This window comes from Microtus ochrogaster, chromosome 16 (genome assembly GCF_000317375.1).
Source record: "Microtus ochrogaster isolate Prairie Vole_2 chromosome 16, MicOch1.0, whole genome shotgun sequence".
NCBI lineage: Eukaryota > Metazoa > Chordata > Mammalia > Rodentia > Cricetidae > Microtus > Microtus ochrogaster.
The window spans coordinates 27,667,124-27,683,503 of record NC_022018.1 but is presented as its reverse complement, the minus strand read 5'-3'; the positions used below and the strand labels follow the sequence as shown (position 1 = coordinate 27,683,503).

General features: G+C 43.0%; 1 protein-coding gene across 3 annotated transcripts in view; it reads right to left on the bottom strand.

The window, feature by feature from the left end:
• Window positions 1–16,380, bottom strand: part of Sfmbt2 (Scm like with four mbt domains 2) — a 181,052-nt gene that overhangs the window by 24,352 nt on the left and 140,320 nt on the right. For 2 of the 3 annotated variants that reach the window (XM_013349026.2, XM_026783077.1), the window contains exons 13-16: window positions 15,371–15,413; window positions 13,744–13,814; window positions 10,978–11,120; window positions 2,490–2,599 (exon numbers count right to left, since the gene is read on the bottom strand). In XM_013349026.2, the coding sequence (XP_013204480.2) occupies window positions 2,490–2,599; window positions 10,978–11,120; window positions 13,744–13,814; window positions 15,371–15,413 (367 nt within the window). The remainder of the gene's footprint in view (window positions 1–2,489; window positions 2,600–10,977; window positions 11,121–13,743; window positions 13,815–15,370; window positions 15,414–16,380) is intronic. The other variant, XM_026783078.1, reaches the window with a different exon arrangement.

The following is a 16,380-nucleotide window of genomic DNA, read 5'->3' as shown; positions in this document are numbered from 1 at the left end:
GATGCTCAACTTACTAAACCTGGATGGAGGTGGGCAGTCCTTGGACTTCCCACAGGTCAGGGAACCCTGATTGCTCTTCGAGCTGATGAGGGAGAGGGACTTGATCGGGGGAGGGGGAGGGAGGTGGGGAACCCTGATTGCTCTTCGAGCTGATGAGGGAGAGGGACTTGATCGGGGGAGGAGGAGGGAAATGGGAGGCGGTGGTGGGGAGGAGGCAGAAATCCTTAATAAATAAATAAATTTAAAAAAAAAAGAAGTTTGTTATTTCCATGGCTGTTAGGTGCCTCTGGGGTACAGTGAATGGTACAGAAAAAGTCGAAAGTGAGGAGAAAGGATATCTCTGCATGAACACTTGCTGGAGTCTTCGGCATCAGCTTGAAAAAAATGCTGTTACGGCAGACGGCCCTCCTCTGAGAAGATGGAATATGGAATATTAAAAGGAAAAAAAAAACCTTGCTTTGTTTCTTCTGTGCTGTGGGTGAAGCTCCTGTAAGAGTTTCTTGGAATGATGACATGTAATTTTGCCTGTCACTGCCTTTCTGCTTTGTAAAAATTAACCCTCTTTATTGTCCTTCATTCTCTTCCCCTTGTGCCTGGGCAGGGCACCGTTAGACCATAAATGGCTTTTATGCAATTGAAGATAACAGGGCTGATCTAAAGAGACACCCGGAATGCTGAGTAAGCAGCTGACCATAAACTGTCTCACTGGTCACATGGCTGGAACCAGGAAACACTATTAACAGAGGCCATAGAGATCATGCATGAGGCTCTGGCTTCCATCCCCATAGCTTAAACTGGATGCACTGGTGCATAATGCAATGCCAACACTTGGGAGGTACAAGCAGGAGCATCGAAAGTCTAAGGTCTTCCTTGGCTATCCATAGGGCAATATGGAAACCCACAAAAGACTAACAGCCTCATCAGACACTAAGTAACATTCAACATGAAGCTCTCCTGAGACAGGGACCTTTTCTTATGGTCTCCTCTATAACCACGAGCTAGTGCGCCCAGGTTCCTACTCTTCCTTTCAGAGATGTAGAAATGCAAAGCAAGACAGGTGTGCTGGCACATGCCTGCAACCCCAACTACTCAAGGAGCTGAGGCAGGAGGATCTCAAGTTCAGTGTCTCCCAAGAAGCATGGTATGCATGGCTAGTCTGGGCAACTTAGTTAACTAAATTAACTAAATTTTAAAAAAGTTTAAAAAAAAGCTGAGTTGACTAATAGAGGCCCTGCCTTTGAAAACTCCCACGAGAGAGAGAGAGAGAGAGAGAAAGAGAGAGAGAGAGAGAGAGAGGAGGAGGAGGAGGAGGAGGAGGAGGAGGAGGAGGAGGAGATTTTAAATGAAGCAAAAAGTTGCCACCTTCCCAATTTCCAAATAAAAGAAGAAAGTCACCTAATATGTGAACCCAGACCTCATTGCCACTTTATCCAATGTAAGTCAAAGCAATATCAGTTTTTTCTATCTTCAACTTTTGTCCATCCCAAAGTAGAGAACATCTTATGTGGTACAAACAGGTCATAATAGCCAACACTAACAAACATCCTGCAATGGTGACATCTATGTTTTTCTCATTTTTAATAAATCATGTTTTGGCTTAGAAACCAAAAGATTTTTTTGGATGCTTAGCAATTAAAATGTATTATTACTTAAGGGGCTGTGGAGATGTCTCAGTCAGTAAAATGCTTGCCTTGCAAGTACAAAGACCCAAGTTCAAGTCCTAAAATTCATGTAAAGAAGCCAGATGAGGTTATGTATGCTTGTAGTCCTCAAGCTGGGGATGGAGAAACAGAAAGACATCTGGGGCTTGTTGTCCAGCAAGCCTAGCCTACTTGGCAAAGTCTAGATAAATGAGAGACCCTGTCTCAACAAACCACCGGAATGTCACATGACGATGCTCTTTGGCCTCCATACATATTTGCATAATACACACACACATATAATACTTGCACATATACAAAGCACATATACATAAAACATACATGCACTAAATATTAGTTAAGCAAATCTGCATTTCATACTAGTAATCTTAATGCTTAAGGCAACTCAATATAGCAGAAATGTCACTGTTACAGTTATAGGTCATTGGGGAAGTGTCTTGGAAGATTATACTTAATCATCTTATCACTCTTCTATCTTGAGTTCCTGCCCACTGAGATGTAAATAACCTCTGTCACACTGTCCCATTGCCACAATGTTCTGTCTCAGCATAGACCTAGAAATGGAGCCCGAGCATGGCCTGAACTCCTTAAAGCCACGAGGAAAAATAAATCTTTGACCTCGTAAGTTGTTTTTATTAAGTGTTTTGTCACAGAGATCATAAAAACTAATCCAGACAGTAAGACTACATGTGGCACAGGGAGGTGAGAGACCACGGACCTTCTGTTTCCTTCTGTCTGTCTGGTGATAGCAAATCAAGGAATGAGAAGTCTCAAAACAGCAGGGCAGATATCACACATCCCTTGTTTCCCAGAATCGGAAACACTTACTTTGCCTTGAGGGTCTCCTCCTGAAAATTCCAGTGGGGATCTTCTACCAGCTGCAGTTCTCGCAGTACCCTCCCGGGCTTATAGGCTGCATTGATGATCATGCTGAGAACCTGCAGGGAGGAAGATACCACCAAATCAGCCACAACTGTGTCCATTCCTGCTGAGTTTGACAAGAAGGTGTCCAAAAACACGCTGTTGACAAGGTTTTCGCCTTACATCTCATTAAGCGAAGGGCTCTGATGATGTCGAATAGGACGCTCTGAGCCAACATGGAACTAACTCACCAACTAGAAAACAGAAAACTGAGCCATCCTGGCTTGGAAACTGGAAACCGCTCACTAGTGGGAGGGCCTGATACTTGAGAACTCTTCATTATTCCTCCCAACAGAGTGATTCTTCACTAGGGTCCTGAGATTTTTCATTCTGTCTTGGAAGACCCATGTTGGGGTCTGGAAAGATGGCTCAGTGGCTCAGAGCAGGTACTGCTCTTGCAAAAGGACCTGTGTTTGGTTCCCAGCACCCATGTCTAGCAGCTCACAACTGCCTGCAATTCCCACTCCAAGGGATCCAACACCCTCTTCTAACCTCCGCAAACATCTGTATTCATGGGCACACCCCTTCAAATACAACTAATTAAAGATAATCATTAATCTTGCACTTTTTTTATGTAACCAGAGAAGCAAACACTATGTTTGGGCTCACACTGCAATGGAGTCTTCAGTTGCCTGTAAGGAGTGGGAGAAGTTCCTGAAAGCTGATAAAGCCTCAGCTTACGGGCATTTGATTTGATAGTGTGCTTGGGTATTGGTTGAAGCACTGGTCTGGAGCATTAACATCATCCATGTCATATGTGTTCAAATCACATACTCATTTCCAAGTCTGAAGTGCAAGAAAATAAATATGTGGAGATTGCCTACAGCAAAGTGCCCAGAACGACCAGATATCTCTATACACACTAAGGGCCAACGGAGCAGGTCCTAGCGAACAGAGGCGCTCCTAGTAATCTCAGAGTGCCTATTTATTAAAACAATCAAGGAACTTAGACTTCTGGGCACCGGCCTCTCACTCAGCAAGTCATGATTCACTTGTTGTATTTTGGAAAGAGCCCCTCATGCAGCCAAAGCTGACTCCTAACTCTGATCCAGAGCCGGAAGTCAAGGAAAGCGTCAGCATGTCTGCACAATTAGCTCCTGACATTCACAAGCTCTGCCACACTCCAAGCTCCTGATAACCAGATACGGTCAACAGTAAATCAGGGAATCAGGGGTTATATTCCACAAAGTGGCCACCTGTGACAGCTCCAGGGGGGGCCAGGAATACAGAGAGGTAGGAGAATTACGTGGCACTGTCCCTTGAGTTTAGCCAGGGTCAGAAAAGGTTTGGGTAGTCACGTCAGACTGGAGGCACAGACTGCATGCTTGATGGCAGAATATGATAGAGAGTGAGAAAACTAATTCCAAGATGAGAGAGAAGCAGGACTGCCACCAGTCTCCTTTGGGTGGAAATCAGTCAACATAAAGGGGGAGACAGAAGGATCTTCAGGAAATATTGGCCAGGGTGGATATAGCCTGCTAACCTCTGAAAACAATGAAGCTTTCAGAGACAGGGATGCGGCTGCATCGGTAAAGCACTTGCCACACAAATATGAGGATCTGAGTTCAAGTCCCAGTACCTACATATGAAGTCAGGTGTGGTGGCAGGCACCTGTAACACCAGCACTGGGAAGACAAAGGCAGGCGGTCCCTGGAGCTTGCTTGCCTACCATGCTAGCCAAATTGGTGGGTTCCAGGTTTCAGGTTTTGAAAGTATGTCTCAAGAAATAAGGTGACAGAGGAAGATACCCAAAGTTGACTTCTGGCCACTACATGTACTTACACATATATACACCTATATCTTCCCAAACATGTATGCAACCTTGACCGTTTACACTTCCACCCAAAGAGAGACAAACTGTATTATATAGTGAGCATGAAACCCACTTTGTCCTAGGTGGCACTGGGCTTTGTCCCAAGGGCTCTGACTAGCCCTCACAAGAGGCATACTTGAACCCAGGGGCTAGAATGAAACAAGGCAATACAGACACTGTTGTGGTTCATTTTGTTTTCTACATTAAAACAACCATCTGATTTTTTTCTGTTTGCCATCAGTACAATTTTAAAAGCTGAGTTTAAAAATAAATCTAATTAGAGCTGGCTGTAGTAACATGTGAAGCATTTATCACCAGGCAATAACATTTCAGTTGCTTCTCTTCATTGTGACTCGCGGAGAAAACCCCAGAGCTACGTTGTCATTTGCTGCATATCAGAATGTGGTTGGTGACTGTGAATAGGACCAGAACTTGTCTTCCGGAGTTCAACTCAGCCCGGAACCAAGAAGTAATTAAATTAGAAAGATACCCAATACTGGATTCTTTTTTCTCATGGTTTTCCCCAATACCAGCCCATTTGTCTTCAAATTCAACAAGGTTCTCTCCGATGTGAGTGCTGATACACACACCTACTGCATTCATGATTGCTGAAGAAAATACAGCTGCCCCATAAAAAGAACTCCATGGGAGCTTGGGAGGCTGCTCAGGGGCTAAAGAGCTGGCCAGACAGTATGAGGACCTGAGTTTGGTCCCTAGAACCCACATAAATGCTAGCTAGGTGTGGCAGTTCACCTGTGATCCCAGTCTCATAAGACGGAAACAGGAGATCCCAGAGCAAGCTGGCTAGCCAGACTAGCCATATCATAAGGGTGCTGTCTCCATGAACACAAAAGAAGATGGTATCTCAGGCCTCCAAATGCATTCACACCTCTCCAGGTGCATGCCAGCAATATACATACATGCATAGTAGACACAAACACACAAATGAACGAATAAAAACTAAGAAGATAGATATCACTAGGCAGAGTTAAACCAAATGACTTTGCCTCACAAACTATCAGAAGACAATTCAGTATGTTCTCTGTAAGAGATCAGAAACAGCATGAAGCCTATCCTCAACTAAGGAAACTATCAACCAAGCTCTGTCTGAGCAACTCCAATTGAAAATCCACACTGTAAAGCAATGGCTCATGGCATCCCTTAGACTTTGGAATGTTGAGAATACACCCCATAAGCAAGTACCCCTCTATGGGTTACAGGAGAAAAGCAATGTCCTCTCTAGTTGGAAATGCCTAGGATCAAATCTCAGTTAAATCCCCAGGAAGCTACAGGCTTCTGGGCAAGGTGACTTTCTCCATTTGTCTGTGGAGCACATGCATTTACCTCGTCATCTTCCCTATGGCTGCTACCACACTGGGCACAGCTTCTGTGACCCTGCAGAGACAGATTCCTGACACTGTTAGTTCCCTGCTTATTTGCTTCTTGCCACATTGGGTGGGAAATGTTTTAAGCACTGGATCTGTAAGGCCCTTAAGGCCCAGGTGGGAAAGGCTTGGTCCCCAATGCCAGACAGCACTGAGAGGTAGGAGAATCTCTAGGTCATTAGGAACATGTCCAGGAATGGGATGAAGGAATCCTAGCCCATCTTCTTTCTCTTTATCACTTCAAAGCGTGGAGGTGGACAGCTTTCCTCCAGCATGTACTCTCCGCCATGATGGACTATCTCACCAAGAATCCCAAAGCAACTGGACCAACTGCAAGCCCAGGGACTCAGAGCCCACATATTCTTTTCCTTTTAATAAGCCCATGGTCTCAGGTGTGCTACTGTCATGAAATAGGACAATATCCATAAGGCCCATTTGTTTTCTCTCTCAGGGCTTCTTTCCAAAAGTCCCTTCACAGAAACCCCCTTTGAGTGCCCTCCAGATAAGGGTTGCTGGGACAAGAGTCATTTTCCTCAGTGGTACAGCCATGGGTAAGTTGCCTTCAAGCTACCTCTCACCATATTACTATATGAAACCCTAACTCATTGGTCAAGAAATATTAAAGTAGAAGGGTCTAGCTGAAAAGAAGACAGTCTCAGTAAAAAGGGGGATGACTTAGATGGACATATTCAGGAGTAAATGTGATTAAAATACATTAAATATACATAAGAAAAGATCACAATGAAATCCATTATTTTTTAACAGATGCTAATAAAAACTAAGAATTAATAAGACCATCCCTGTTACTTAATGCCAACTTCTCTCCGTTTCACTGACGAACATGACTTGACAGCCATCCTCATTTTCCATCAGCTCCACAATTAGATTGCTTCTTGACTTCACGCATTAGGAATGCATAAACAGAGGATAAATAATGAGATAGGTACAAGTATTTGACAGAGGATAACAATGGTAATAGATGATACACAGATACTATGATAGGTAGATGATAAATAGGTAGATGTATAGATATAAATAAATGGCTGTAAATATATAATAGATATATAACATAATGATGATAGATGATGATGAAGACAGATGATAAGTAAGATAGGTATAATGAACATCATCGAGCTAGATGTTGGCTGAATAAATAGATGGACAGGATGACAGATGCTAACAAAGATCAAAGATACAGATAGCAGGCATGTATAGATGGTAGGGGATGGACAAATAGATTGAAAACTATAGAGGCTGGATACTAGAAGGCGGATGATAGACAGACAGATGGTTAGAGAAGCAGATAAATAGGTAGCAGATACAGAGACAGAGAAAACAAGGTGGAATATGGAGATAACGGAGTGGGCAAACTAGGACAGTGTGGAGCAGGATTATATTTATTTCTTCAATCCAAAAGAGGACACCATCTTGGTAGACCTGATATACATGATCACACTTAGTCTCTGGACCCTACTCATGCCTACAAGACTCATCGCTTCGCCAGCAACCTCAACTCACTAGGGCAGAAAGACACACAGCACAGAAGTGACATACTCAGAGAGAGGTTCATCACATCCGAGGAAGTGGTACACTTGCGGAGACTTGTCGCCTCCAAGGAAGTGATACATTCACAAAGGCTCATCACATCCAAATGTTCCCTATAGGAACAGGCTCTATGAACCTTTCTTCTAAGAATTAGCTAGCAGCAGCAGAAGAAGAAAGAGGGAAGACAGATTATGATGTTCTTAAGTTCTAATAATATTTACAGTGTATTGGTTTCCCCTCTATTTCGTTTTCTTTAGCTCTACAGCCAATGCTGCCAAAGAAGAGAGGTAACACCTCTGCAAAGCTAATGCAACCACAGAGTGATGGCCAGCTGAATATCATCAGAAGTTGAGGTACTCATCTCAGGACACGCTGACACGAGTCAGCAGATGAGACATTCTGCTCCTCTAGTTTCATGTCCCTGGTGGCTGGTTCTCCCTTTACTATGAGGATGTGCACACCCCAGTAACACACTGCATTTAACTAAACACAACAGGTAGACCAGGTGTTCCATAGGATGGCACAAGATACTAACAGTCTTAGAATAATACTACGTAAATCCATGGTTTGTCTGTCAGGGACCTTGGCAAACTGGAGAAAACATCAGGTTAGAATGATCTGAGTTATAAACTGATGCTCCCACTTAGCAATGATTTTACTGAACATGCATGTTTATGACAAATGCCATCACTATTATATGTCATTGATAATTCTATGGTACCCATAAAATGGCCCAGCACATAAGGAGTCCTCATAAGACTTGACTTGGTCCCTAACAACAGAAGATCAAGACCCACTTCAGGTCCTGAGTTTACTTTATAGGATGTTGGGAGTTGGATGGATTCTGGGTTCAGCTTTAAATCTATCTCCTCTCAATACTATCTCTGAAGTCAAGTCAGTCATGCATGGTTTTCAGGGTCTCTACAGAGCTCTCCTAAGTCTAATATCCAGAAAACAAGTTGATGCATGGTTTAGTCACTGCTTTCTATAAGCTTCTTCTGTCTTACAGACCCCTCACACATGTCTTAGAACTTCCTCTCCTAAGCTTGCAGCTAGTCTTTCCAAACACCAGCCCTACATCCACCTACAGACACTATCTACTTAGAGCAGATGAGACACAGAGAAAACAACCCTCATTTCACATTTTCTGAAGATACAAAAGGGTTTCAATTTCCAATACTGCCGATGGCCCAGAAAAGCAAGGCGCTGTGTCTCTGCTTCAATTGCCTCGTTCTCTTTAAGCAGAATGAAATTTGAAGCCATGCAAAGGTTCTGGCACCAAAGAAGAGCATTAGCATAAATATTGGTTTGGTGGAACTTACATTTTTCTTCCACTTCCAGAACTGAGGCGCTTGCTTTTTATTTATTTATTTCTCCTTCCACCACTCTGCAGACACTTTTAACCATCAGTGAAAACTAACTGTTGTCATCAGAACATTGCTTCTGGCTAGGCTTTTACATTTGGTGACTGGCATTCTATCAGAAAATGATTGGGGTAACTTCTTTTGACTTGAAAGAAAATAATTTAGACAAGTAAGATAGTCAGTCCCTAAAGAGAGAATGAAGCCAAGGTCTTATTGCTAGTTAACTCAGCTGGCAGACAATAGAAAGTCTCCTGTTAGCGACCAGAACCTGCCACGTGAATCAGGCCTACAGGGCCCGCGACAAAACTCCATCAGTCACTGAATCTTTGTTAGGTTTAGTGTCCCTGACCTGTCAATACCAGGCACTATCACAGGCAAACAATCTATGCCACCGTAGCCACAGTCCAGTCACATCACCTTGCAGTGACTCTGAGAAATCCCCAAGACCCAGGCTTCACATTCAAGCTGCTTGCAATACCAAAGAGAGCTGCTCACACATGGCTTCCTCTGAGCTCCTAGGTGCTATTCAACAATGAAGCACCATACAACCCAGAACCCTCTTATTCTTAAAATATAACACAGCCTTTTATATCTATTGTTTAGCCATAGCCTAATGTCCTGTGTTCCAACCAGAACCGACCTGCTAGCCAGATCTTCCCCAAATGCCCATACGGTAGAGATTGCACTTTACCTCTGCCAAGCAAAATGTCATCTGCCATATTTGGTCCCCTCCATCCATTTTCCCTCTACTTTGTTTGTTAAGTTTTGGATCACATAATTTTTCCAAAATCAAATGGGAAACGCTGAAAGAAGCCTAGTGGTACTGCGTTTTGATCCAGTGGTTCAGATAGCGATAGCGCCTGGTTCCTAGAAGCTGCCCGGTAAATATTACATCAATGGGTAGATGGGTTGTGTGGCCATAGAACTGTGCTTTAAAAAGCATCCATTCTGGCACAGCAGCAATAGAAAGGTCACACTGGCATCCCTTTTCTTAAAGGGAGCCCTGGAATATACAGGACAAGAGCAGAGAATTCCCTAAGGAGCCTGGAAACTTTCATTATTCCAGTGGGTCAACAAATACCACCTGAAGTTGGGCCAGTAAGATGCAGTAGAAGTAGGGCTGGAGAGATGGCTCTGTGGTTAAGAGCACAAGCTGTTTTTCCAAAGAAGCTGGGTTGAGGCAGGTTCAGTTCCTAGCACCCACATGGTAACTCACAACTCTCTGTTAACTCTAGTTCAGACACTCTTATGCATGCAGGCAAACCATCAATGCACATAAAAACTTCATAAAACGAAGTTTGTTTATGCCAGGCAGTGGTGGTGGGTGCCTTTAATCCCAGCATTTGGGAGGCAGAGACAAGTGGGTCTCTGTGAGTTCAAGGCCATTCTGGTCTACAAATAGAGTTCCAGGACAGCCAGAGCTGTTACACAGAGAAACCCTGTCTTAAAGCAACAACAAAAACAACAAACAAATACTGTAGTAAAAGGACCTCCGATGTCTATTTGCTTCTTTGAGGAGAGCCTCTACCATAGGTCACCTCCCCATAAAGAAAGGAAATGGAAATTACTCTCCAAGTCTTGAGTGGCCAGGGCTTGGCATGGATCAAGCAAACCAGGCAGGTTATTACTGTCTAAGTGCAGGTGCCAGGCAGGCACTGTGGAGGGGGAGAAGACAGTAAAGATGTCCCTTCGTTGGGCTGGTAGCTCAGCTGGTGGAATGCAGGAAGTCCTGGGTTAGATATCATCACTACAATAAAACTTGGGTAGTGGTGTATACCTGTAATTTCTAAATTGGGGTGGAGAGAGGGGCATAATGAATTGTAGGTCAACACTGCATTAATGGTGAGTTCAAGGTCAGACCAGAATATATGAAACCCTGTCTTTAAAAAAAGCAGACAAGGAAAAGGAAAAGAAAATGTGTCCGCCACTTTATCCTGCCATATGAGGTCCCACTTGGCTATATAAGGTACCTTCCTCCTTGAAAACCTTGTACTATTTGGTCCCGAGTATTCACTCCACATATTAATTCTCCTGCCTTCCTAGAGCACTTGATTTAAATATATCACAACATACCTCCCTAACTCATTGAAGGAAAGCATGTTGAATTGACTGTGAGTCTTTCAAGGGTAGGGATGCCATTCTTTCACATCTGAATCTCTAGCAGTCCATCCCCAGAGACTGAGGCGCTTTCCTGGATGTGAGCTAAACCAAACCACTTGAGGGATAGGACATCCCCTTTGGAAACTTAACCACAAGTTAAGAATGTGAGAACAGCTCATGCGTCTTACCTCTTTAAGCACCAGCACGCACTTGCCAGGTCCCACGGACTGAGGTAGCTCTGCGATCCTCCCTTTGTTCAGGAACGGGCCTGAGAAACACCGGTGGTTGACGAAGAGCTGTGGGCAGCAGTACTTCCCATTGACAGTCCCTGCTGGGAGAGAATGTATGGCACAGTGGATGCCGGGGATTGCTTTACCGGGACTTTATGGTGCTGTCAAGACCTGTGCTGGATCCAAACATCTAGTCTTGACTGGTAGGAAATGTGGAATAGAAATGACTCGGAGTGGTCACTGCTTCCCCAGGAGCTAGAGTTCTTAAGATTCTTAATTAAGCAGGCTGACTTGAGTTTCAAAGTATGACAGCGAGAAAAGTGGTTTCCCCTTGGAGAAAAGTTAGGACACAGGTGTCCTAACACCAGCCCATTGTCAGAGCTGTCAAAAGTGTCTTAAGATCTACACTAAGATACTTTTACAGTTTGCTTATTTTTCCCACTATGTAAACACAGACTTTTCTGTCGATTATATAATATCTGAATTATAGAAAGAAGTAGTCTATAACAATGACAAACTGGGAATTACTACACAGCTCAAAGACAAACACTGGCATAGATAGGATCCCCTGTAAGTTCTACCCTAGCAACTCCCCTCACTGCCATTAGAACAGTGGTTCTCAAGCTTCCTAAGGCTGCAACCCTTTAATACAGTTCCTCAGGTGGTGACCCCAACTGCAAAATTATTTTCATTGCTACTTCATAACTGCAATCTCGTTACTATTATAACTCATAAAACATCTGTGTTTTCTTATGGTCTTAGGAGATCCAAAAGGGTCATGGACCACAGGTTGAAAACCTCTGCCCTAGAAGTAACCACCATCCTGAAATATGTCAGTTGTCATTCGCATACAAATCAATAAACTTTATTTCTCAACTCATGGTTATGTGCAACAAGTGTTATATTTCTGGGATCTTTACAAAAAACATCTCAAGGGTGGTTTTCTGTCAGATTTTGTTAGTTTACTTAAGTTTCCTAGAGTCACAAGCCCATAAAATTATATGGAATTTACCAACAAACTCGAAACAAGAAGTGTTTACTTCTATCCATGATTCGTTCCTCTTATGGTCATACCGGTTGATTTGTCATTTCTCTGACAAATACTTAGCTAACAGCTACTTTTCCTGAGTTTCCGGTAATGACTTAAGGAATGTGTCTTCAAATATCAACTTCTTCTAGGGGCCGGGTATTTGTGTAAGGACATAGTAGCATTGGCTTGTCCATCCATCTGCATAGCCACATCTCAGTAACGATGACCACACGGCTCCCTACAGTGACGACTCCAATGAGATTCCCAACAGTATCGTGTTAGCATTGCTGCTGTCCCGCATCCAGGCTAACTAAGCATTGTTAGGCTTCTCCATGTTGCCAATATGATAGAGAGAAAATACACCTGACTGTGGCTTGAACTCCCATCCTTTTGACACACGCAGTGGGACATAGTAGGTCTCCAGCTCTGCAACCCAGACTGCTGTGGAACTTACAGCTCATCTGCTTTGGGCTCCCAAGTGCTGGACCACCACATCTGGTTTGATTAAAATTTCTTGGTGTTTATAATAAATAATTAAATCTCTCTTTGGGCTAAGTACTCTCTGATCTACTCACTTGGCTCTTACCCAAGATATGCCACAGATATGGGCACTGTAGTATCATTTCAGAAATACAACCATTTATGGGAAGGTAATTTAACGGTTTGGAAAGGCCAGTTTCTTAAACTTCAGACCCAGTAGACAGTAGGCACATATGAAAAAGAGTACTATAACTGCAGTGGGCTATAAAACAGCAGCTGATGTGGTTTTAAAAAAAAAAAACACTTTGAAACTTGCGTTTTACACAACAAGCTAGATAATTAACTTCACAACTGAATTTCCTTAAAATTCTTGGTAGTATTAACCAGACTTTTAGTTAAGTGTCCATCTAACCTACTTATAAAATTGTTCTATTTACTGCAAAGAGAGAATCAGCTAATGGGAACATTCATAGCATGTAGACCATAGTCCTGGAATTCAAAGCAGATTCGGCTTGGTCAAGAACACAGAAGCCTGAGTCCAAGAATCAGTTCGTGCAGACATCATTATCTGCATCACATTTCGTGGTCCAATGGCAGTTCACGATCTCACAAAGATATAACAATGTGTTGACAAATCTACCTGTCATAATCAGCTTCTCAGGCTCAGATTTGCTTGAATAAATCAAAAAGTTGAGTGGCGGGGGGGGGTGTAAAGGTCACTCAGGCAAAGGTGCAAATGGATAAGCCAGAGACAGTGGCATACACTTGGAATCCCAGTACTTGGTAGGCTGAGACAGGGGAATTGAGAGTTCAAGGCTAACTTGGGCTATAAGACAAGACCATGTCTCTAAAGAGTCAAGTGGAACTGTGATAAAATGGCAAGAAAGAAATGCTCAACACTACTGCTCAACGTTTTCCTTTCCTTCACCGTGGTCTGTGACACAGAATGTTAATCTGATTTGTAATGGCCAAACACCAAACAGATCCTTTTCCTGAAGATTATGGGACCTGCTTACAGCTCCTGGCCAAACAGTAGAAAAGAGGAGGTACAACTTTAGCCTAACAAAAAATTTGAAGATGTATACGTGTCAGCGAGTGGCAACAGAGGAAAAGAAAACAGGCTCAAAGCTGAGATGCGGTGACTAAAGTGACAGCCGTGTCTCCCGTCACGGCCACATGGTGGGGTGAGACAGAGTCCTTCCTGGGCCATTTACCTGTGGTATCCACGTGAGGGAATAAGCAGAGGTCATGAGGTATTTTCTCAACAGGCACTGTGGATGACAATCTGTGGATATAGAAAATCAACTATTACAGGGAACAGAAGGGAGCAGGGCACTGTGAACTCTCTTAAATCTCTTCATTATTTAAAAGAACTATGTCAGAAAGGAAGGAAACCTGAGAGTCATTGTAAGGTAGGCTGTGGGTACAAGAGTAGCATCAGTAACTACGGAAGGAGGTCATTTTGGAAAGCTGCTTTTCAAATTCATTTGATGACCCTAAAAGTCTAGGGCACAAGTGCCCCTGAGTGGCCAGCCCTGATCAATGAGTCTCCTCTGAACTTAGAATAAGGTCTTCAATGACATTCCAGATCCAACTGACGCATAATTAATGTCAGACTTTTTCAATGTAGTGTTTAATTGAAAGCAACTTTCAGGTGACTTTGGACATCCTTCCTCTATGCCTATGTGGCTGCATAGTGACCATGGTTTTTGAAAACTGCTTAAATGTCATATAAGCCATCTCCAGATATCTTAGGATGGGGAGGGGAGCATCCTCTGCTGCAGTGGATGTAGACTGTGGTTCCCTGACAGTCCACAGAACTGGCATCAGCTGGGAACTGAAGAAATCCAGAATCTCAGACCACACCCCAGATTTCCTAAAGCAGAATCGTAAGAAGGGGGCCCAGCAATTCGTGAGAGGTGAGAGAATCATTAATCCAAGAACTGCATATTAGGACTCAATCAAGAGCCTCGTGTTAATCTATCTATTTCATGTCACACAGATAAACTGGAGCCAAGTTACAAGCCTGGCCCACAACATAAAATACGCTCAGAATCATTGTCCTCATTCAATTATTGGTGCAAGTGTTTGCTTTGTTCCTTTGGTTTAATTTTAAGCTTGAGTACAGGAAAAGGTGCTGTTTCAGTTAACTTTATAACCATATGTTTTGGTTCCTTAAGAAAACACAATCACTGCAGATGGAAGGAACATCTGGGTGTATTTTAAATACTTTATAATGCACAAGAAGCTCACCGGAAGTTCCAACTTTTCAAACACACTCTGCCCACATGTCCAATGCTTTACCCTAAAACACCCTTTTCCCCCCAAATTGCAGCCTTTATCTACACCATAATGGAAAACCCTGTACTTGTTACACATGGAACCAAGTTTAATATATATTTTTAAAAAAAACCCTGAACAGTTTTGTTTGTAAATGGGGATGTTAAGATATGAAGAAATATAGCAGCTTCTGACTTTCAGCCTGTTGGGTGACAGGCAGTCTGGGGTGACACAGAAGTCTTTGCCTCTAGGCATTCAGGGTCAGCCAGCCAGACCCCCCCCCCCATCTATAAACTACACTTGTCGTATGAGAGCCACCAAGCATCAGTACCAGAGACAGTCATTTCCATCCATGTAGAATAAAATGTGAGAAATAACCACGGGGCTGTAGAACGCACTGAGAGTGGGCTTTGCACTTTACACATAATAACCACACAAGGAATAAGAGCTGTCACCATCAATGGTGGGATGCTTGTTAGCCAATGCCTTAAGGAAACCACTCAGGCCCTTTGTAGCTAAGCATGCAGTTTGAGTGGGGTGGGGAGAAGGAAAAAAACATACTGTTTTTCCGGCTGTACAACTGCTATCTTTCTCTTCTTTTCTGCTGTAAAATAGGAAAAGAAAGTGAAAATGAGATTGTTAGTGAGGTTAGTTCTTTTCTAATGGCTTAGTGTAAAAGTGTACCCTGTTTTATTTATTTAGAGACAGGGCCTTCTGCAGGCTAGAACTGGACATGCAGTTGCAAGCACCCTTGAATGTCTGATCCTCCAGGACCCCCCTCCAAAGTGCTGGGGTTACCACAACACCCAACCTGCACAGCACTGGGCCTGAGACCAGGCTTTAGGGTAGTAGCCAGATAGGTATGCCCTGTCTCCACAGAGCTGCTTCCCCAGTCCCCCATTATTTCTGAATGGGACAGGAATTATTTCTCGAAGTCATTTAAGCCTCTAAATAATGAGGATGGTTTTTAGGACAAAGTCTTAATCATTTATTACAATATGCAACATTAATATATAATATAAACTATAATATTAATTTTTATTAAGATGAGTCCTGTGCCTATTCTTATAACTAAAAAGCTGCTGAAGTCAAGCCACAAAATTTACATAATATCTCCTAGCACTAAACAGATATAGCTTTATCAAGCAAGAAAAATTTGTAAGTACATTTAATCTTATCACTACTCTCCTGACTATTTTATTTTAAAGGGCACTTTTAATAAGGAAGATAAAGAGAGCACATATTGTACCGCACATAAAAACACATCAAGATAAACTGTTGCAAACTCGACAGAAATTGTGATAAGGCAAAGAATACTGCCAAAATAACATGTCCCCAAATCAACCTTAATGAAAAGAAAATGCTGAATTGGGGGGGGGGGGCGCACAGGCAGCTAGCCATGTGCTTGGTCAGATATTCAAGTTCACGAGCAAATAATAACCTGGGGAGATGAGAGCACTCTGCTACTGTTTCTTTGAAGACTCGTTAAATTTTAATTATGCAAGTGTGTGTGTATAAGGGGCTGTGTGCTTGTGAGTCTAGTCAAGGGGGCCAGATTCCTTAGAGCTGAG